This window comes from Rhinolophus sinicus, chromosome 4 (genome assembly GCF_057876585.1).
Source record: "Rhinolophus sinicus isolate RSI-liver-muscle chromosome 4, RSI-T2T, whole genome shotgun sequence".
Taxonomy (NCBI): Eukaryota; Metazoa; Chordata; class Mammalia; order Chiroptera; family Rhinolophidae; genus Rhinolophus; species Rhinolophus sinicus.
This window is the reverse complement of record NC_142504.1, coordinates 96,599,010-96,620,521: the sequence shown is the minus strand read 5'-3', so window position 1 is coordinate 96,620,521 and position 21,512 is coordinate 96,599,010. Positions and strand designations below refer to the sequence as shown.

Here is a 21,512-nt window from a genome sequence, read left to right as displayed (position 1 = left end):
TGATCTTCGGGTAAGAGGATGAGCATTGGATTGCAAGCCCGTAGCCCTGGGTTCTGGTTCTGGCTCAGGCACTGACCGTGAACAAGCTACACCTTCTTTCTGTGTCTTCGTCCTAAGACGCAGGGATTGGCCGGGAAAATTGCAGTAATAGCTAATATTTATTGAGCACTTCCCATGTGCCAGCCCTGTTGTAAGCACTTGATGTGTATCAACTCTTTTAATCCTCACCACCATTTCAAGAGTTAGATAGTGTAATTAAATCCCATTTTGCAGCTGAAATGGCACAGTAAGTTTAAGCAACTTGCTCATGGTGTCATAATTACTGAACAGCAGAACCAAGGTCTAGACTCAAGCAGTTCTGGTCCAGAGCCTTCCCTGCTTAATTCTTTCACCTCTTGGAAGAACAATAGGGTCCCTTCTGATTCTGGCATTGTCTGAGTGCATCCCTGAGGCCCCCCACCGATGGCCAGCGGTTCCCCGAAACCCTCCTTGCTCTCTGAGGGTCACGGCTAAGATGGCCTCCCTGGCACAGCCCACGTGATGGCTGGATGGTTAAGATTACAAAAGTACGATCAAAGCCCAGGTTCACACATCTCACACCTCAGAGATGGGATGGGGAAGGAGGAAAAGAAGTCCCTGGACATAGGGTGAGGCAGACGAGTCTTCACTCCCTGGTTCTGACAAGCAGGTCAGTGTCCTCAACGGGAGATTCTCTGAGCCAAGGGATTTCACCTATAGCCTCCATGTTTCTCCCACTGTGAAAAAATAAGGCCTCGTTAAAAATATCCGCAGCACTAACATCAGCCTGAAATTTCTGACCTTTGTTTAATGATTCAGAAAGCCCCTTGGGGGCTTGCAGGGCACTCCACTTCTCTGATGAAGCCTGGGTGAGCTGGCTAGTGGGGAGTTGGGGGAGGGATGCAGGGTAGCAGAAGCAACGGCATCTGCAGCACCCATGTTAATTCACAGTTTCCAGCAATGTGGTGCCATGCTAGTCACCCGGAAGGACAGCATAGTTGACACAAAGAACCAAGTCTGGGGTCTTAGACCTAGAAGTAACCTCAAGGGTTTACCCTTCCCACACCCCTGCCTTCAGTTGGGTGAGACATTATTCTTCCCCCATTTTATAGACGAGGAAGTTGAGCCTGGAAGGTCACGTGGTTTGCCTCAGATCACATAGCTCACAGGTGGCAGGGCCAAGACTACAATTGGGAAGGATGAGGGTGGAGTGGGAGTGGGGGGAGGTTCCCCAAGCAGTGCTAAGGGGCCTCCCCTTGGGCTGCCTATTGCGGGTGGGTGTGTGAGGAGGGAGGAAACCTGGTTGGAGGCTGTTGCAGTTCATTCAAAGGTCACTTCCATCTGGGGTTACAGAGTCTTCACATTTGATGAATGACGCAATCATTCAGACACCATTCACTTATCAAGAGTTCTCATCCACCTAGAGCTGACTATGCCCTCTCCTTGTAGCACTGAGAAGTTGGTAGAGCAGGGCAGGCAGGTAGCCAGCTCTGCAGCGGGCCTGCAGAAAACTCAAATCTACACACACACACACACACACACACACACACACACACACAACCGTTAAATCAAATCTTGAAGCATGAGTTCCATAAGCCAACCATGAGCCAGGGCATCTGGATGCTCCCTGTCCTCTTGTCCTTGTGCCCCAATTTCCTCATCTCTTTCTTTGTCCTGTTATTGCCCAGATGCTCGTAGGGATGAGGCAGGGTGTGGATCCATATGTATGGCACCATTTCAGAGGAGCGTGTGACACAAGAGAACTGGGAGACGCCCAAGAGTCCCTGGAGACCCTGGAGTGGCAGCCTGGCAGAAGTCAGCCAGGGAGGCAGCTGCCAGCTGACTAGATGACCTTGCCTTGTGTCTGGCCAGCTCACTACTTCCTTAGAGGGCGCCAAGAGACGTATCAGTAATTCCTTACTGAACCCCTCCCCTACACGCCGGCCCCACCGGCTCCAGGCAGGCGAGAGGAGAGATTACAGCTTCTGAATTTCAGGGACTCACTGTGGCCCACATGGATCCACTTTTCTGTTCAGTGGGACTTTCACACGCGCCAGCTTGGTTACGGTTCAATATTGTATGTGAGAGAAGCTGGCCGACTTTCCCACTCGCGTTTTGCAGATGAGGAAACACTCATTCTTTCATGCTTTCAGTCAATACTTATTCAGTACCTAGGTCACAGGCTGTTTTCTGGGCTTTCGGCGGCCTGCCCTGCGGCTTTCAGGGGTGGAGGAGAGGGAATCACAGGAAAGGACTCCCAACTGTGAGAAGTGCTCTGTGTTGGGGAGCGGGGGGCGTAGGATGCTACAAGAGCCCATCAGGAAGAGATCTGACTTTTTCCGGGTGGTTCAGGGGGTTTCCCTGAGGAAGGGATCCTTGAGCTGAGACCTGAATGATGAGGTTCAACAGACAGACACTGGTTTAGGTAACGAGGAAGAGAGGGGCAGGGAGAGCATGTGCCAGGGTTCCATGGCAAGAGAAAGTCAAGTTCACGGGACTGGAACGAGAGGGATATAGAAGAGGAGTGGCTGGAGAAGGAGGGGCCTCTTGGAAGACCAAGGAGAAGATCAAGCTGGCAAGACAGGGCATAGGCAGAACCAGAACTCACCCTCTGGTACTCACGTCAGTTCTCAAGCTGGGAATGAGCTGCTCAAGGGTAAGTCGTGGAAGAGCTAGAGCTGGGCTCCGCCGTGAAAAGAAGGCACAACCTCCCAGAGGTTGATTGAACTGAGTTCCGGAAACGAGGCTGATTTTAAGGGGGTGAGGGAGCATGAACATGGCATGTGTGGGGCTGGCTTGGCTGGACAATGGAGAGAAAGTGACCACTGGAAATTCAAAGGGTCTCCGGGTGATGCCCTGGGGAGGCAGATTTTTGTTCAGGTTGTACTTTCTTGGACCTGTCGGCTAACATCTCGTGCATTATCTCCTTTCCAGTTAGAAGATGTGGGAGAAATCATTGAAAAAATTCGGATTGGCCATGATAATACGGGTATAAATCCTGGGTGGCACTGTGCCTACGTGGAAATCCGCAGGCTCCTTCCAGATAAAGATGTGAGTTTCTGATTGCTCTGTCCTGCTGTTCCTAGTGCCTCTTTCTAGAAGAGATTCAAGGCAGATGCGTTATAAGAACCTACAGCCTTATTACGCTGAGAAAAAATCTTCTGAGACAAATTCTCCCAGTGCACTCAGCATACGGGAACTAGCTCTGGTTCCAAGCAGAAACTTGCAGAACCTAGTTTAGGGGTCTGGAGGAGGGTCTGGGCAGCCATGCCCTGCTCCCCACCCCAAGGCCATACCACTAGAGAGTGACCAAGCCTGCCCTGCCTGCTTTTAGAGGTGAATACAGAAGGACATCCACCTGAACAATTTGGAAAACATTCTGACACCACAGAATTCCAAACCTAAGAGGCAGCTTTCAGTCATGGCTGTGGATCTGAGTGACTTGGGAGAAATTGAAAAATACAGAGCCCCTCCCCTTGCCCACTGCGTGTGCATCTCCGAGATGGGGGTCCAGATATCTATTCTTAAGTGACCCTGGAAACCCCAGCCTTCAAGAGCCAGCCCTGATATGGTTGTATATGTCTTTAAGACGAGATCAGCTGGAATTGGGGCGGGGTTGTTGGGGGTCTCCCTGTGGCTTTTGCATTATCTATGGGGCTCCATGACCTTTGTCCTTGGTCCCCATGAGTGTTGACATGCTGATAAACCACAGAAGGTGGCAGTTTCCACATTAAGGACTAACTTTTTTCTTGCCTCCTCACCCCAGGGTACAGAGACCTTTACTTTTGCTTGTGATCGATGGCTTGCCACCTCCGAGGATGATAAGAAGACCATTCGAGAACTGGTCCCTTTCGACATCTTCACTGAGAAATACATGAACGATGGATCCTTAAGGCAAATCTATAAGGAAGTGGAGGAGCCGCTGGACAGTAAGTGGTGTGATCGCCCTCCTCACCTCCCTTGTAAGGCACCTTCCCTGTGCCAGGCGGGGCCTTTGTACCCAGGAGGAAGAGTCTATTATTATCTGCATTCCGTGGAGGGGACAACTGAGGCTCACAGAGGTTACATAACCTGCCGAAGTTCACACAGCTAATAAATGGCAGGGCTATTCTTCAAAGTCTCGGCTGTCTCAGTCAAGGTTTGCACTCGAGTCCTTTCCTGGTCTGACAGTGTGATGGTACATCCAGATAATGTGTTCTCCTGGGCCTCATCCCAATTATCCTGGTCCTGATTCTGTCCCTTCTCTTGCTTTCTTTGGCTACAGTCTGTGGGGCTTGGTCCTCTCTGCTCTTTCTGGATTCAGCTGTGCCAACCCAGGATGAATCCAGAAGCATCCTGGATGAATCCATGACTGGAGCTATGGTTTATTTGTTCTAGGGCCTGTGTGCAGCTTCGGAGTGACCGAGGTCATGGGTTTCTTTCCTGTTGGCGTCAGTTACCGTAATCCATTCCTCACTGATGTCGTTTCCTCTGCAGGAGTTGCGTCAGCCTGACCGTACACTTCTGTACTTTTTCATTGCTATTGAGCCACCATTTTCTGGTCGTCTTCCCACCTCTCTGACTGAATGCTGTTTTCCTTTCTCGTGCCAGGTGGTATTGATTCCAGGCTCAGTCCTCAGCCTTCTCTTCTCCTTTCTTTCTACTGTGTGTGTGTTTACACATGTGAGTGTATGAGTCACACACACACACACGTGAATTCATCCTGGACCACATGGACAGTCACCCCCCTGTGTTGGCCAGCACTGCCAATGTCCATGTCTCCCACTACGTTATTCACCAGCTACCAGCTCTAAATAAGCTTTAGCCAAGTCAAAAATCAAATTCACTTGCAAACAAACAGACTTTCTGCCATGATGACATACTAGAGAATACTTTTGTATTTTAGCTTTGATAAAAGATCAGAGACACTATGAAACCTTGGAAATCCAGCTTATATTTGGTGCACTGCCTTCTTGGATAAAACTGGAATAAAACCCAAGATTCCAGGCCCCATATGGAGCCAGGGGATATAAAATAGCTCTAACATTTCTGTTCATCTGAGCTGCCACTGCTTAGAGATAAGAGCAAGTGTTGCCTCAATAACATGCCGTTCCCTATCCATATCCTTTTCTCTGAATTTTCTTTGTTATGAAATCTGGGGGATAATTCCCTTTTGTACTTGGATCCCACGGGACGTTCTGGAAAGCTGTCCCAGTGGCACCTTTGGGCTGCTCTGTATTAATAACATGCTGCAGACCCACTGGGCTTGGTGATGTTTCTAGGGAAACATCTTTCCACTGAGCGCTGTGTGGCCCGGGTGGGATGGGGAGGGAGGAGGATCCAGAAATAGCTGGATTTGACTGCATAGCTGCATTGCTCAGCATCTGAAGCTGAATCAGTTTTCCTAATTCCCAAAAGACTAAAGAAAGCAGTGGCAGGTGGGAGAGGGGGAGCAGGAAGGCCGTTTAATCACAGCCCCTAGGGACACAGCACCGCACTCTGGAACAAGGGCTCCTAGAAAATGTCCTGCCCAGGTGTAGAGCATGGCTGAAGCACAGCCAGGAAATGGACAGAGAGAAAAATGGGGGGACAGGGGGTAGGGGCGCCGGGGAAGACAGTCCACTGTTATGTCTACAGTGTGACAAAATTCCACATGCTACTCATGTCAGTATTAGCCAGACAGGCTTGGGTAATGTTGACTCTTTTCAACACCAAAGGGAAGGTTTTATTTAGGAATGCAACATGTGAAATGCTGGCCAGATTCTGCACTGAGCTGAGCGAGGTGGGTGGAGGGGGCAGTGTCAGTAGCCCTGGTTCCCACCCTTGAGGGAGGCGGGGCTCTGAGAGTGATTCTCACAGTGCAACTTGGAGGTTTGGAGAGCAGAGTGCTGGGGAGGACTACGGAGACGGGGAGGATGGGACGGGAGAAGGTTTGCCAAAGGGGGTGCAGGAGGGCGTAGATTTCAGGTTCGGACGTGAGTTGTGACTGTGGTCTAGTCAGATGGACGTGTCCCCTAGGTGACAGGGAACTTATGGAAGTCAACACCCAGGGCATGCAGGGTGAGAGCCGAAGGAAGTAGATGGGACTGGGAGACAGTGGCATCCAGGGGGCAGGCAGGAGATCAGAAACCCATGAAGCTGCTCGAGAAGGAGCAGCCAGAGAAGCAGAAGGAGAGCAGGGGAGAATAACGCTGTGGAATCCAAGGGGAAGTGAGGAAAGTCATAGGAACCAAGAGGTGGGCGTCTATGTGCTCCATAACCAGGGATATGAGCAACTCCCATCACCTTACTTTTCTAAATTTAATTAAATGAAGTTCTGAGCCCACTTGCGAGGGTTGGTAAGCAAGCCCATGCTGTCCCTGAAAGGAGGGAAATCCCCCTTTCTAGGGTCTTATAAGAATCCCGAGGCTCCCAGGAGGGGTCTGGCCCTTCGTCCAGGATGGGTACCACCTGTACCTGTGCGCCCCTGCCGCTCAGAAACACTGCTGTTGGCTCCCTGCTGACATGCAGGTGTTGTTTCTCTGGGTGCTTCTCCACAGACCGTGGCTTTGTCACGAAATCCTCTCTTCCGCCTTGAGATCTCCTTGTTCCAACTCCCCAGATAAGCCATAGCCGTCTCCCTATTGGGTCTCTATGTGCAGGTGAGGAGTTGCTGATACCCGTGGAGACTCCCAACTCTTACCTGCTCCCAGGCTGGGAAAGCTACCTTTCCTCCCAGTTGGGCCACTTCCGCCCTTCACCTCAAAGCCACAACTTCCCTCCCTCCCCTTGGGGATAATCCAGCTAAGTCCCCTCTTCCTTGGCCTGAAACTCAAAAGTTCATAGGACAGAGGAATATGGAGAAGGGACAAAGAATCCTTAGCCTTCATGAAAACTCACGACTTGCCTTCCCCGCCCCTCCCACCCCAGAGTGGAGGTTGGGAAAGGAGATACTTTGTTCTTCCTCCATGAACCCGTAGCAGCAAAGCACAAACAAGACAGCATTCATTTTTATGTTCCTTCATAATTTTTAATAATTGTCACACCAATTTTTATCAGGCCCTTCCCACAGGCCATGGAAATGAAGGGGAGGGTGGCAGGCACTGGGGCTTTGGGGAGAGGGGTTTTCCTGGAGCTCTGGGAACAGGTAGCAAACGGCAGTTGGTTAAAGAATAAATGAAAACTAGGAAATGGGCACTGAGGGGAAACTATTTTTTCAAAAACTTTTGCTCTTTCCCATAAACTGTGTAGAAGGGCCTGGAGTGGCTCCTGGTCACCCGCAAATGAGAAGGGACATTCTTGTCAGTGTGTGAGGGCCAGTAGCTTTAGTGGCCACAACGTGCACAGGTCAGGCAGTTTCCTGAGTCTTTCTCCCAGAAGCTGTAGGTAGCTGGATGGGTGGTTTGAAGGGCCCTGGGAGAAGTCTCCATCCTCTGGGTCTTAGGAGTCCTGTGTCTGGACGAACTTCCTGCTGGTGAATCCACACAGACTTGTAGCAGAAGGTACATGATTGATCAAATACAAGGAAGACACTACTTCTTCTTTGAGGCCTGGGCTAGAAGCCTAACACCGCCTGCAAATCCTGTTCCCCCCAAACCTAAAGCGATGCCATCCTTTTCTTCCCTTTGTCCCTCTGTCTGTCTGTCTATCCAACTGCCCGCCCAGTTGTGCTGTACTCGGTACAGATCTTCACAGGAAACATTCCTGGGGCAGGGACAGATGCCAAGGTCTACATCACCATCTACGGGGATCTGGGGGACACCGGGGAACGGTACCTTGGCAAGTCAGAGAACCGCACCAACAAGTTCGAGAGAGGAACGGTAAGTGGGACACACGGAGTTGACCCCCTTCCCTTCTCCTCCCCAGGTCCAGGTATCTGGGGGCCGGCTCTTCTTGGTCCCCGAGGCTGTCTGGGGACTTTGCCCTTCCCCCTGCAGAGGGCTGGTCCCCTCTCTCAGCCTGTGCAGGCCCTGGGTCCTGCATATGAGGTGAGGGTGGGGCTTGAGCAAGCAAGAGGCCTATTGGAGCCGCGGGTTGCCAGCTATGGGGAACTGGGCCGTCTGCAGAAACTCAGCCCACTGTGGGCAGGTCGTGAGGTGGAGGCGCTTGTCGCAGAGTGGCAGGCCTGCACAGACAGAGGCTTGAACTGGGGTGCTGGAGGCCTGGTTTTGCCACCAATTCCTCACCTGGTTAAGTTTCTCTGGCCTCCCTTTGCTCATCTCTAAAATGAAGGGATCTGATGTGAATCAGTGAAACTGTATTGTGCAGAGCCCTGGGCAGCCCCCAGGCCCTGGGGAAGCACAGAGGGGTGGAGTAAGCAGATGGGCATTCACTCCCCCAACACGTGGATCCATTTGACCTGGGCAATCTGTTGGGGTGCCAAGCAAAGGGTTCTGTGGGTCAAAACAAAACAAGCTTGAACACCACGCGACCAGATGATGTCTAAAGCCCCGCCAGCTCTGTCCAAATTTCCCTTCCCACTAGCTCGGCTTTCCTCTCCCAGCCCAGCTCCTCGCTCTCGTGTGCCCTTTCTGCCTTAAGCCCCTTTACTCTCTCCTCAGCCTCTTTCCCTTCTCTCCGTTCACCTAAATCTGGAAACCCCCATAGGCCAGGCTGTAGCGGCAGGCTGATCGGAGCAAGGTGATTGGCTCTTCACCCAATCTGTGGTCCTGCCTGCGGCCATGAACACGTGGGCCTTTTGTGCATCGACCTGCGGGCATTTATTGAGGTCTCCCTAAGCCTGACCCTCAGCCAGGCAGGACCTTTAGTGTTCAAACATTTGCTACAGATGAGGAGGAAATGAACTCTGGAACAAGGAAAGCAGGTGTCATCTAATTGGATCTGCAGCTGGCTGGTGACCCCATGAGCCAGGCCACCTGGAAGACACCCCAGCCTGGCCATGAGGTCCCTGTGGGGTCAGGTCCTGGGCTCCCATTCATTTGCTCCATCATCCAGATATGAACCATTTCCCTTTAGCTCTGGTTTATTGCTTCTGAAGTGGAAATAGTACTGTGATAGCTACTTAGAGCCCTGGGCTGAAAAACAGGACGAGAGATGTAACAGCACTTTGTATTAGGGAAGAATAATTTCATACACACACACACACACACACACACACACACACACACACACACGAGATAGAACTGTCCCTGCCCTTGTAAGGTAGCACGTAAGGTAGCTAATAGGAAGTCTATCCATTTTGGAAAAATGGAATGTCCAAGAGGTCAGTGACTCGTGGATTGTTTCTGACTCTATGCCAGGGATGTGGTTACCAGGCTCACTCACACGGGCTGCTGTGGGATGTGGCAGTGCCAGGCAGTGGCCAGGCACCCAGACCAGTGGCTGGGGCCAAATCACCTAAGTTCAGATCCTGGCTCTGACACTGACTTAGCTGTGTGATCTTGGGCAAGTTACGTAGCATCTGTGGGCCTCAGTTTCCTCTGCCATAAAATAAGTTCACTGAATTAAAACATATGAAGTGCCTAGAACCATGCCTGGCCTGAAGCTGGCCCTTTATTAGTGCTGGGTGTTGACAAGGCTTGGGAGAACCCACCTTTCCCTGACGTCACTGATGCCCAGAGCTGATGCCTGGTAAATGCTTGTCAAATAGCAGTGTGCCTCATACAGCTGGTAGATCCGTCTTCGTTTGTGGCTATATCCACTGAGCCTGGCACAGAGTAGGCACAAGAAATATTTGTTGAACGAATAAGTGAATGACAGTATAAATGAAGATGATGCAATCCCTTCCCCTCTGTGTTCAGAGTCAGATTTTCTTTTCTCCTAGCAATTGTGACATTACAAGAAAAATCGTCGCTCCATTCTGCCCAGTCCCTTTCTCTTCCTTTCCTTGGGTTTTGACGTCTCCTCGGGGGAGCTGGAGCTGCTGCTGGCTCTGTCATGATGATCTGTGTGACTTTAAGTTCACTGCTGAGCATGAAAAGCTTCCATTTCTCTAATCACTGGCTCCAGAATCCAGGAATTGTCCTCGACACCCCTCTCCTCTCCGCACCCCCTCCCCACCCACATCCAGCCAATCACCAGGTCTTGAAGATGCTCCCAGATGAGCCCTGTCAACTCCACCTCCGTTCAGCCCTCCCTTATCTCATCTCACTTATGGGACCAGCCTGACTCTATGCTCCAGGCTCCTGAAACCCGACCCATTCTCTGGCTCCCCCAGTTAACCTATTCAAAAGTGATGGAGTTACTCCCTCACTTCAACCGATCAGGGGCTCTCTACCCGTCCCAGATCTGGCTCGAGCCCTCCATGTGATTCACAAAATTTCATGGCTGGGCCCCAGTTTCTAGAATGCCCCACACTCTGTCCTGTCTCCCAACCTTCCCAAGGCTTTTCCCTGCATCCACGTACATGTGCCCATAGAAAATATGTAATGCTGTTCTGTGGGTTTAATTTTTTACATTAAAGGCATCGTCTTATAGGAATACTTCTTCAGCTTGCCTTTGGCATGCAACGGGATACCTTGAAAATCTTCTATGTCAGGGTATTCAAGCATAGATGGAGCTGGCTCAGTCTTTTTTAACCACCACACACATAACATTCCACACACGGTATTGACATAGTTATTTAGCTGTTCTCCAAGTAGTGAACACCTAATGGCTCCCAATTTTCCACGGTAAAAATTATCCTGCAGCAAGTATCCTTGTATACATATGAAGGTGTCCCACCAGGACACATGCAAAGCAGTGGAATTGCTGTGTCATAAGGTTGCCCGTTTGTGCTCTAATGAACGCCGTCACTTGCCAGTCCCCCAAGGCCCGCATGGATCCACACCTGCCGTCAGCCATGCGCCGTTCTCTGGCAGATTCCCCAGCCCGCAGACTGATCTGCCCTGACAGCCTGGAGGGCCCAGTACCCCCATCTACAGCTTCATACCCCTCCTGGAGAGTCCTCCCAGCCCTGCCTTCAGTCATGACACAGGCGGCTGCTCCTTCCCCCTGGACTGTCCCAGAGGACATCCTATCACGCAATCTCTAGGCTCCCTGCCCTCAGCACTGTGACTCAGCACATCTTTCAGGAGAAGAGTGGTGTCACTCGGGGCTACCTGTCCCTCCTGCTCCTCAGGCTCCTGTCTGCCACATTCAACCTGTGTTTTGACTCCACTTCACCCAAGGCCTAGAATTCCACATCTTACTGAACAATTCCAAAAGAACCCGAGCACCCAAGAGTGTAATGTCACTTTGCTGAAGGGATAATCAGGGACACAGAGAAAGGCTTTATGTCACCACCCCCCCAAACCTTCATGAACCCACATTCAAGATGCTGTCCCCTGACCTCTCCTCAGCCTCGCCTCTGCCAGCGCCTGTCCTGTCTCTGCCCCCTCTCCTGCAGCTTGCTGGCTGGCTCTTCTGACTGCCTCCCAGCTTCCCCACGGACATTTCAAGTCCTCTCCCATCATTCAGAATGATTTCACCTTCTGTAGCTCTTCCCCTCCAGCCTCCCACCAGAACTCATGCCAGCACTCAACATAAATAAGGATGTCCGGTCACCAGGCCTGGGCAGAGCACCCTCTTCTGTCCCACCCCCACTCCATCTTCCAAACATCCACAGGGCTTATCCCAAGAAGAACTGGACTGCAAACTGGGACCATGGTGGAAGTGAGGCCTTGGAATACTAAGCACTGGGGTAGACCTACAGGTTCCTAGGTCTCCCCAGCTAGGAAGTTCTGTTGAGTTCAACAGTTGAGGGGTATGGAAGGTACTGGATGGATAGGGTTAAAGTGGGTAGAGGTGGGAAGCGTCCCTCCCCCAAGTTCCCACATCTGGACATCCCAGGCCGACACCTTCATCATTGAGGCCGCTGACCTGGGCGTCATCTACAAGATCAAGCTCCGCCATGACAACACCAAGTTGTGTGCAGACTGGTACGTGGAGAAGGTGGACATCTGGAACGACACCAACGAGGACGAGTTCCTGTTCCTGTGTGGGCGCTGGCTCTCCCTGAAGAAGGAGGATGGGCTACTGGAGAGGCTTTTTTATGAGAAGGTGTGTCAAAGTCAGCGGGGCTGAGCTCAGCCGTGGCCTGTCATCCTCCTCATCCCTGAGGGAGGCCGCATGGGGCAGAAGGTGCCAGAGGTGTAACGGGCTTAGGTCGTGCTCTTCCGGGCAGGAGTACACTGGGGACCGGAGCAGCAACTGCAGCAGCCCCGCTGACTTCTGGGAGATCGCCCTGAGCTCCAAGATGGCGGACGTGGACATCACCACAGTGACGGGGATCATGGTCAACTACGTTCAGGAGGGCACAGGTAAGCCAAGCAGAGGGCTCGTCAGAGGAGGAACAGGCACATGGACGTGTGTGTAAGTTATTCTTGGACAGGCCATGCGTTAGCCCCACCATCATCTGACTTAAATCTAACATCGTGCAATTTGCACACAGCTTGCACACCTATCGCCTGCTTCCATCCCCACAGCAACCCTGAAAGGTGAGAGGGCAGGGATTCGTCCCCTTTATAGATGGGGATACAAAGACGTAGGGAAGTTAGAGTGGTGACGCTTTTCATCCGCTGATCCAACCCCAGGAGGGTATCATTGTAAACTCTGCCCTTACCCAGACTCTCAGGACAGAGACTCAGCTGAGAGGACCTAGAACAAGTCTCATCAGACAGAAGGCAACCGCGGCCATGCGAATCCTTTGTATGTTAGTAAAGCTTCACACAAAGGCCTTGGCCATGCACAGTTAAGGCATGACGTGGTGGGTGGGGGAAACAAGCTGGCTTTTGGGGGATTTAAGTTCCACTTCTAGTTCTGACTATAATACACGAGGCCTTGGGAAAGTCACTCTCTGGGCTTCCATTTTTCCCTCCTTTGTAAAACAATATTGAAATCTCCTGACAAGCTCATTTTTCCAACCAGACTTTTGAGCTAAGGCAGTTCTATATTTGTCAATCAGACATTTAAATGCACTGCCTTTCTGTTCAGTTCTTTTAAATATAGAGCATGACAACCACTCTCTTCCCCTCCAGGAGACCACATGGTGGGTCTGTGGGGTTGAGCAGAGAGAGCAGATCATTATATATTCTACCTTCTCACTATGTGAATAAATGACAGGACCCGCAAGAATGTGCCTCTCCTTAATTAAGCACTGTGATCTACTGTGGCAAGGCCAATGGGACTCTCCTTATAAAGATTAAATCAAGGTCATAGGCAGGCGCAGAAAAAAAAACAATGTAGGTAATTCCATCCAGGAAGGTCTAATTTGGAAACTTTTCAGAGACACAGATGACATAACCTATAACCCATTACATCAAGGCCGTGTCTTTCAAGCTACTGAGGAACACGAGCCAGGAGAAGGGTTTCCCATTTATATCAATTAGTAACTACAAGTGGCAGAGACCTGGAGATAGCGACTTAAACAAGTGAGGGATTTTCCTTTTCTCTCACATAAAAGTTCAAGGGTAAGCAGTTGATACTGATGCAGCAGCTCCAGTGAAGTTAGAGACCTAGCCTCTTTCAACTGAATCACTCTGGCAACCTCGTAAGTGGCTTCCATCTTAAAGGTTGTCCATAGTTCCCAGATGACTGCTGAAACTCCAGCTATCACATCCACACTCCAGCAAAATGACTAGAAGGGGAAGGGGCCAAAAGGTGCTCCTCCCAGTTAAGTCAGACCCTTTAAAACAAATTTTCCCAAACTTATCAGCTTATATGTCATGACCACCCCTAGCTGCAAGGAGAATAAATACTGGGTGGGCAACTAGAACTCTATACTACACTACATGCTACATGAGCACGTTTCTATGCTGATGAATATAGTTTGATGGATGAATATGGGTGCCTTCTAGAACTTTCATTTACTACGTTACATCTATAATACTATTTTATTATTCTTCCCTAAATTTCTACTTTCTGTGAGATCTTGCTTTTGCCGACCTCATTTTTGCTCTTGCGGTAAGCTTTTCAGGCATCCCCTATACTTGCGGAAAGATTATTGTTCTTACCCAGTTTCACATGGGAGTGCTAGGTGCAGCTAAGATAATTGGTCACAGGGCTTTCTGAAGTGACAAGGATGCTCTCTTTGCTCTTCACTGGGGAGTTACCAATTCCCTCACTCCTTGGAGAGTAGACACTCAATATAGATAACTCGCCAATCTGGAAAGCTCCATTGCACTTTGTCTCAGAGGCAGGGAGACAAAGTCTCCGAGTTTCATTTCCAAGCCTGCCCTGGTTCACCTGGCCTGTTCTGAGGCTGGGCTCCCGTGATCTCTTGCAGTTATTCCCTACTATGTCTCAGTCACCACTGGGAAAGACAAGGATGCAGCCACCGACAGCCGGGCCTTCGTCATCCTCACTGGGGAGGATGACGAGTGCAGTAATCGAATCTGGCTAGACCACCCCCGAGGGAAGAAGGGCTTCAGCTGCGGCTCTGTGGAGGAGTTCTACGTCGGAGGCTTGGATGTGGGCGTCATCAAGAAAATAGAGGTGCTGGCCCCTGGGGCCTCAGGATGTTGACCACCCCCAGGGAAGGGAGGAGCTGACCTCTCCATGGGTAGGATGGGACGTAGAGGGTGGGCAGAGCAACCAACCTGAGACGTGCCTCAGAGCAGGTAGCGGGGCAAGACCTCCTGTCCTCTGCCATCATGTTGGGTGAGTCACTCACCCCTCCAGGTCCCAGTTATCCACCTACCAATAGGGACGCCTTGTGTACTCGTATTCTATTGCTGTGTAACCAATGACCACAAACGTACTAACGTAAGACCACACAAACGTATTATCTCACAATTTCATTGATCAGACATCCAGAGGTGAGTTAGCTGGGTCTTCCTCCCAAGGTGCCACTGGGCTGAAATCAAGTTGTGGCCAGGGCTGCAGTCTCATCTGAGGCTTGGGGTCCTGTTCCAAGCTCACTGGTTATTGGTGATATCTATGAGTATTTCCTTGTGGTTATAGGACTGACGCCTCTAGTTCCCAAAGGCTGCCTGCATTCCCTGCCATGCATCCCTCTCCGAAGCATGGAAGGCCAATAAGAGATGTCTTCTGCTTCACATCTCTCTGACTTCTTCCATCTCTGACCTCTAGACTCTCTTTTAAAGGGCTTGCCTTATTAGGTCCGACCCACCCAGAATACTCTTGATTAACTCAAAGTCATCCAATTAGAGACCTTAATAATAACTTCAAAATCACTTCCCCTCATGGAAAGGACTTGGGTCAGTTAGTCCAGAGAACATTGGGAAAGCACTGAAGGAGGAAACTGCATGATGCTGAGCAGACAGGGCTTCCTTTCCAGTCATGCCAAACTCCTCACGGCACCCATGTGCCCCTTCCAGCTGGGCCATGATGGGGCCTCCCCGGAGAGCTGCTGGCTGGTGGATGAGCTGTGTTTGGCCGTGCCCACCCAAGGAACCAGGTACACATTGCGCTGCAATTGCTGGCTCGCCAAGGACCGAGGAGATGGCTTCACCTCCTGCGTCTTCGACCTTCTAGATGCCACAGTGGTGAACATTGGGGTGAAGGTATAGAAGGGGCCTCTGTGTGTGCATTGAACAGCAAAGGCACTGCAGATTGGGGGTGTGGAGCAGTGAGGAGATGGAAGTGAGGGAAGCAGGAGACTGTCCTTGGGGCATTGGCAGAGGCTTTAGCCTGGTATACCAGCCAGATGTGCTTTGCTAGGAGCCAGAAGACTCAAGTCTTCTGGTCCGCTACTGTGTGACCTTGGACAAATCATCTCGACTCTCCGGGCCTTGGTGTTCTCATATAGCACATGGAAATAATGCTTCCCATTCTGTTCCACATAAGATCTTATGAAATAATGAGATCATGAACAGTCCATGAAGAGCTTTGCAAGGTTCCAGTTCTACATAAATGGGCAGAGTCATTATTCTCCAAGGATGCTCCATTAACACCGGTAGGACGGGGATGGGGACAGATGGCATTCAGGATTCTGTGAGCCTCTGGGTCTCAGAGTAAAGTGAGACCTGTCTGCACAAGGCCCTTCTTAAGTGGAAAAGACTGGAAGGCAGGAGCTCTGTGCTCGTGTCCTGGCTCCACCTCTAACTGGCCAAATGACCTGGGACACGTTGTAGAAACTTACAAGTCAGTGCTGAGCAGGAGACAGGATGCCCGGGAACTGGAGCCTAAGGATACGTGGCCCATTGGCAGCCCAGAGGCCTCTGGTTCACGTGACTCTGCAGGGTTTTCTTTCTCTCTGAGAGCTGTGGGGTCAAGAAGACTCCCGCCCTCATCTCAGTCCCTGAATCCAAACCAATGGGCTACAAGATTTAGCTCAGACGCTGCCCACGAAGGTGAGAAGGAATCACCCTGGACCTGAGCATGCCCTGCCTGTATTATATATTGAAACAGAAGGAAGGGCTGAGTTATGGGCTGTGAAAACCTTGGCAGGCAGGAGAGTGGATGCCTGCCCCTCCCCTACTGGAAAGCCAGAGGGCAGAACTTTCTACAACATAGACAGCCGCCCCTCCTTTCCCCAGATATCTCCATCTGTGGCCAGATGGTCGGTGTGGGCGAGCATACAATTCCTCCAGGGACCTCTGTCTTGACCCAGTTCCCAGTGTGCACGTGGGCATGTGTGTGCCGGTGTGTGTGCCACCCCCCAGCACACATGCACACCCCCCTCAGGGCCGCTGCATCTCCCTCTGAGCTCTTTAGTCCATGGAAATCCGGACTCACATCCCTGTTATTCATGTTTCAAAAGAACACAGGTTTGTCACTTTACAAAGAACCGCAGGGTTCTTTGCATTGGCCATCTCCCCAGGACGTCTGATAGCAGACCGGAATTACAAAGCCCTGTTTCTGTGTCTCTTTCTGGAAACACACCTGTGACATAAAAAGAGATGTGTCTGTATGAAAGGAGAGAAAGGTAGACACAGAGAACATAGGAGTCTGGAGGCACCAGCCTTCAGGGGCCAGTCTCCTTGGGGCCAGAAAGCACTCATTTTGATCATTTTATTTTTTATGCCTGTCTGGGTAAGAGCAAAAAAAAGCATCCGGCTCCTGCTTTCATTCTCAATAGCTCTGCGCCCATCACAGAGGCCCTTGTTAGATGGTCTAAGCGGATTTTCCTGGTAAAGCAAGAGCCTCTTCAATTACTGCCTCGGCAAACCTGTCCTCCGAGCCAGGCCTGAAAATACTACTTCTAACCTTGCAGTATCGTGGCAAAGATTCCAGCTGGTGCTTGAAAAGCAACCAGCACCCAATAGGCACAATGTGGTGAATAACTTGGGTTCTGAATTCTAAAGCTTCTGGTTAGTGGGCACCAGGCACCTGTACAGGTGACAACACCATGTGGCAGCCACAAGGGAAGGGAAGAGTCAGGGATTTACAAAGGAGATGGTTAGCCTGGCATTCTCTTGGCCACGTATGCAAGCCTCTCCTGAACCATTTTGCTAATAATGCTTTTGGGAAGCATTATTTCCATGTGCTATATGAGAAAATCAAGGCCCAGAGAGGCTAGATGACTTGTCCAAGGTCACACATTAGCAGACCAGAAGAGGCTTGAGCCTCCTGGCTCCTGGCAAAGCATGTCTGGCTGGTATACCAGGCTGAATTGGGGACCTAATTGCTAGTCCCCAGGCACCTGGTGAAAAGGAGCGGTGTAAGAAGCCAGGACCAGAAGGCACTCCATATCATGGATAAAGATGGCCCCCTTTGCCGTGAGGCCGGCTCTCTGAGGAAGAACCAAGGCAGGGGCTTCAGTGAGGCCACTGTCCTAGGAAGGGCAGCCTGCTCCTTCCCCCTCTGGTGGAGACAGACAAAGGGAATATATACTCTTTGGGGCAAACTTCAGGTAAAAGGGCAACATCCCAAACTAAAGCAAAAGAAAATCAGATAGAATATGTGATTGTCCCGCTTCCCAGGTGAGTGGAGGCAGAGCGCCCTTAAGCATCACCTCTGAAGTGTTCCTTGCTCACTGACGCTCAGGGTGTGTGTGGGCTGCAACATGACGGCGGGACAGTCACCCAGAACTGCTGCTGCTTCTTGAAACCATACCATGTGACAAGTCCCGTGTCTGTATCTCTCACAACTCTGTAAAGTGTTTATTCCCCGTTCGGTGGACAAAGCAGAGGCTGGCAAACAGGGGGCATCTGCCCAGGTTCAACAGCTAGCCAGTGGCAAATCTGGAATTCAAATGGCGCTTTGGAAAGCTCCAAAGGCCACTGTCCTGCCACCATATGCTGCTAGAATACAAGGACTTAGGTTGGAATTCAGTTGACAAAGAAATCAATGAGCCCTGGGGCTCTCAGTCATGTTTCTATTGCACACGTTTTCTCTATCAGAAACAGAACCCCCTCTAGTACAGGACTGAGCACAGTGGGGGGACACAGAGTAACAAAGCCTGACTCTTGCCCTCTAGTCATTCACGGTTGATTGGGTGGGGGCGGGGCACTCTTTTCAGAGCCACGGAGGTAGGAGAACATGTTGTGTTGCCCTGGAGAGAATAGGCCCAGGCTCGGGACTCACATCCTTTTCCTGGCAGGTGCTCCATGAAATGACGGTGTGGACAGGGGATGTGGTCGGCGGTGGCACCGACTCTAACATCTTTATGACCCTCTACGGCATCAATGGCAGCACAGAGGAAGTGCAGCTGGACAAAAAGAAGGCCAGGTATCCAGGGGCAGCCTCTCCCCGTTGTCTTCCCTCACACCCAGTCCTCCACCCTCAACCAGACTGCTTCCCTCACATCCCCCTCATACCTTGCAGCCTTTCAACCCTCATGTCATTGTCCCTGTGATTCTTCCCTCCTGAAATGCCCTTCAACCACTCTCTTGTGTCTCAAGGTTTTTCTTTTTCAAGGTCTACCTCCTCCAGGAAGGCTTCCTTGATCACCTCAGCCCATAACCAACCTATCCTTCTTTCATTCGTTCCTTTGTTCCTTCCTTCCTTCCTTCCTTCCTTCCTTCCTTCCTTCCTTCCTTCCTTCCTTCCTTCCTTATTTCCTCCATCACTTGGAAATGTTTATTGGAAGGTCTGTAGATTAGTTGATAGCATTGTGTCGTTGGGAATCGCCTGAGCCTCTGTCTCAGGACAAGGCTGCTGAACTTTTCCAGGGTTTGCCCTGCTCATCTCCTTAGAGGAGCTTCTACTCAGCAGCTGAAGAGGTGACATCTGGGAAGTGTGGACTGTGACTGTCCCTCACTCCCTTCCTTCTCTGATTTTCTTCTGTTCCCCACCCCCTATCAAAGACTGCCCACCCCAGCACCCACTCATACATGAGTCTCTGTGACTGAGGACAGCCTGTGGCTAACCAGGGCCAAAGCCTTAGGTTGAAAAGGCAACTATTTTTCAGAAGAATTTTAGGCATTAGAAAACATGTATCAAAGACTGACCACTTCTCCAACAGCAGCCCCACAATGTGGGAGCCCTACTGCGTGTCTACTGAGGTGCCGTGAGGGGGTCTGGGGCAGCAGAAGGAGGCGGCTAGTAAGTGGTAGAGGGATGAAGGGCTAAGGAAGGGCTTTCCCTTTGGATGTGGGCCTTCTGCCCTGAGGAGAGGAGGTCCATCCAGGTGTAGTGGGGTTTAGTCTGTAAAGAAGGGTGAGGCAGCAAAGTAATCCACTCTGCAGTCTTCTAGAAGAAAAGTTCATTTCTCCCTTTCTGAACATTTGCCCACCATAAAAATCTCCATAAAATGGAGATACGTGGCTAAATGCTAACGGTGAAAATGAAGGAGAAATACAAAGCCAAACTTCTCAAGTTCCTTTGATCTGCAGCATTGCACACCTGGCAAGAGTAAGGGATCAAATGAGTTGAAAGATTATGTGAGAGACTCTGTATGTGATATGAGCTTGACGAGGGAATTTGTGAGCTCCTTCTTCCAGTATCCACATGACCAGAGGGGCGCACTGGGCTTAAATGAGAGCAGGAGGGATTTCGGGCAGACTTTAGGGAGAACATTTTCTCTTCTAATACTCATAAAATGCACATGAGCAAGTTATCAAAAGAGATTAGACTGCACTGCTGTTCCCCCATGGCCTTTAAAGACTAGGAGTAATTAGTTCTCAGTTTGCAATATTTGCAGTCCCAGGGCCCACTGGCTGTAGCCTCTGTTTTTAAAAATATATCTCGTATTCAAGAAGGCATGACGATTGTCATGAAGTGTCATAGCTTCAGTGCTACCTGCATTACCCCCAGAGGCTTAGCAGCAGCAGCAGCAGCATCTGGAATCAGTCAGCGATCAGTCAGCATCGAAGTTCACATTTTATGTGCCACCCTGTGGGAAGAGCAGTAAGGAATAAAGATAGAGCATCTCGGAGATGATGAGTTCATTCAGCAGAAAAATTGTAATAGCAACAAAAGCAACATTACCTTCTATCCACCTGCCATTTGGCAGTTATTAGTAGCATTACCCAATCGAGGGCCACTGCAGTCAGTGGTGCAGATTATGTATTTTCAAAATGTGAATGGCACCATTTAGAGTTGTGCAGTGCACAACCTGCCCCACCATTCACGGCGACCCTGTACAGTTTTCCAGGTATGAATTTTTTTTTTTTTTTTTTTTTTTTTTTTACATTTCAAGTTGATTTCACATGTATTTGGTCCTTGTGACACTTTTGTGAGATTCCAGGACTAGTGTTATTCTCCCCAGACTACGATGAGGAAATCAAGTCTCAGAGAGGAGCTAGGAGTCCTTAGGTGGCTAGAAGAATGAGATTCGGTCTTGACTCAGGGCTACTCCTGCCAGTCAAACCCACTTCACCCAGTATTTTGGGAACACATCTGCAGTGCAAGACACAGGGTAATAGAGAGTCACTGGGAGCTGAGAGAAAGGCTGAGTAAAAGCTTGTTTTCTCCTTCCCCTGAATTTGGTTTCTGGCATGAGCTGAACCCTCCATGGGGCCAGCTTTCCTCCCTCATGCCCATTCTCTCCACCCCCAGATTTGAGCGGGAGCAGAATGACACCTTCCTCATGGAGATCCTGGACATCGCTCCGTTCACCAAGATGCGGATCCGAATCGACGGCCTGGGCAGCCGGCCTGAATGGTTTCTGGAGAGGGTAAAATGTCCGCACCCTCGCCTTCCCTTCCACCCACGGCCCACCCTTCTTCCTGCTCTTTTGGGTAGTCAGCGGACCTTGATAAAGTGCAGACGTCATCTTAAAGGGTTATTCCACAACCCTCCCTCTATAATCCAGTTAGGCCCCTTTGATGTGAATTAATCAGAAGACATAGTTTTATTTATTTGTGTCCAGTCAAAAGTGAATCAACTGCCAGAGAATGCAGCATGCACGGAAGTGTGCAGAGACGTGGGCAAGGAATGGCACAGCGAGAGACTCTAATGGTGGGAACTTCAGGCAGGGCAGCCAGGCGGCTTTTGGGGCCCCTGTGATTACCCAAGTAGGTTCTACCTCTTTCTCCATCTTGGACCTCTACTGCTCCCTGACCCAGTCCTCTCATCCGCTGTTCCACCAAAGGCCGTCCCGAGTCCCCTCGGGCTCCTGCTCCCCTGGTCAGCTATTAGCAGGTTTTTCTTGAGCCAACCATATGCCAGTGCCCGTGCCAAGGATGATCTGGCCAGTTCGGTGCACTGGTCCCAGGTGTTCATGGCTGACCGTGATTTGGTTGGTCCAT

General features: G+C 50.6%; 1 protein-coding gene across 4 annotated transcripts in view; it reads left to right on the top strand.

Annotated features, from left to right (window-relative positions):
- LOXHD1 (lipoxygenase homology PLAT domains 1) overlaps nt 1–21,512 on the top strand; it is a 141,341-nt gene that overhangs the window by 94,631 nt on the left and 25,198 nt on the right. For 2 of the 4 annotated variants that reach the window (XM_074340030.2, XM_074340027.2), the window contains exons 27-35: nt 2,953–3,069; nt 3,785–3,947; nt 7,642–7,796; nt 11,767–11,976; nt 12,101–12,236; nt 14,201–14,409; nt 15,255–15,440; nt 18,422–18,549; nt 20,821–20,938. In XM_074340030.2, coding sequence (XP_074196131.2) covers nt 2,953–3,069; nt 3,785–3,947; nt 7,642–7,796; nt 11,767–11,976; nt 12,101–12,236; nt 14,201–14,409; nt 15,255–15,440; nt 18,422–18,549; nt 20,821–20,938 — 1,422 coding nt within the window. The remainder of the gene's footprint in view (nt 1–2,952; nt 3,070–3,784; nt 3,948–7,641; nt 7,797–11,766; nt 11,977–12,100; nt 12,237–14,200; nt 14,410–15,254; nt 15,441–18,421; nt 18,550–20,820; nt 20,939–21,512) is intronic. The other 2 variants (XM_074340031.2, XM_088797976.1) reach the window with 1 other exon arrangement.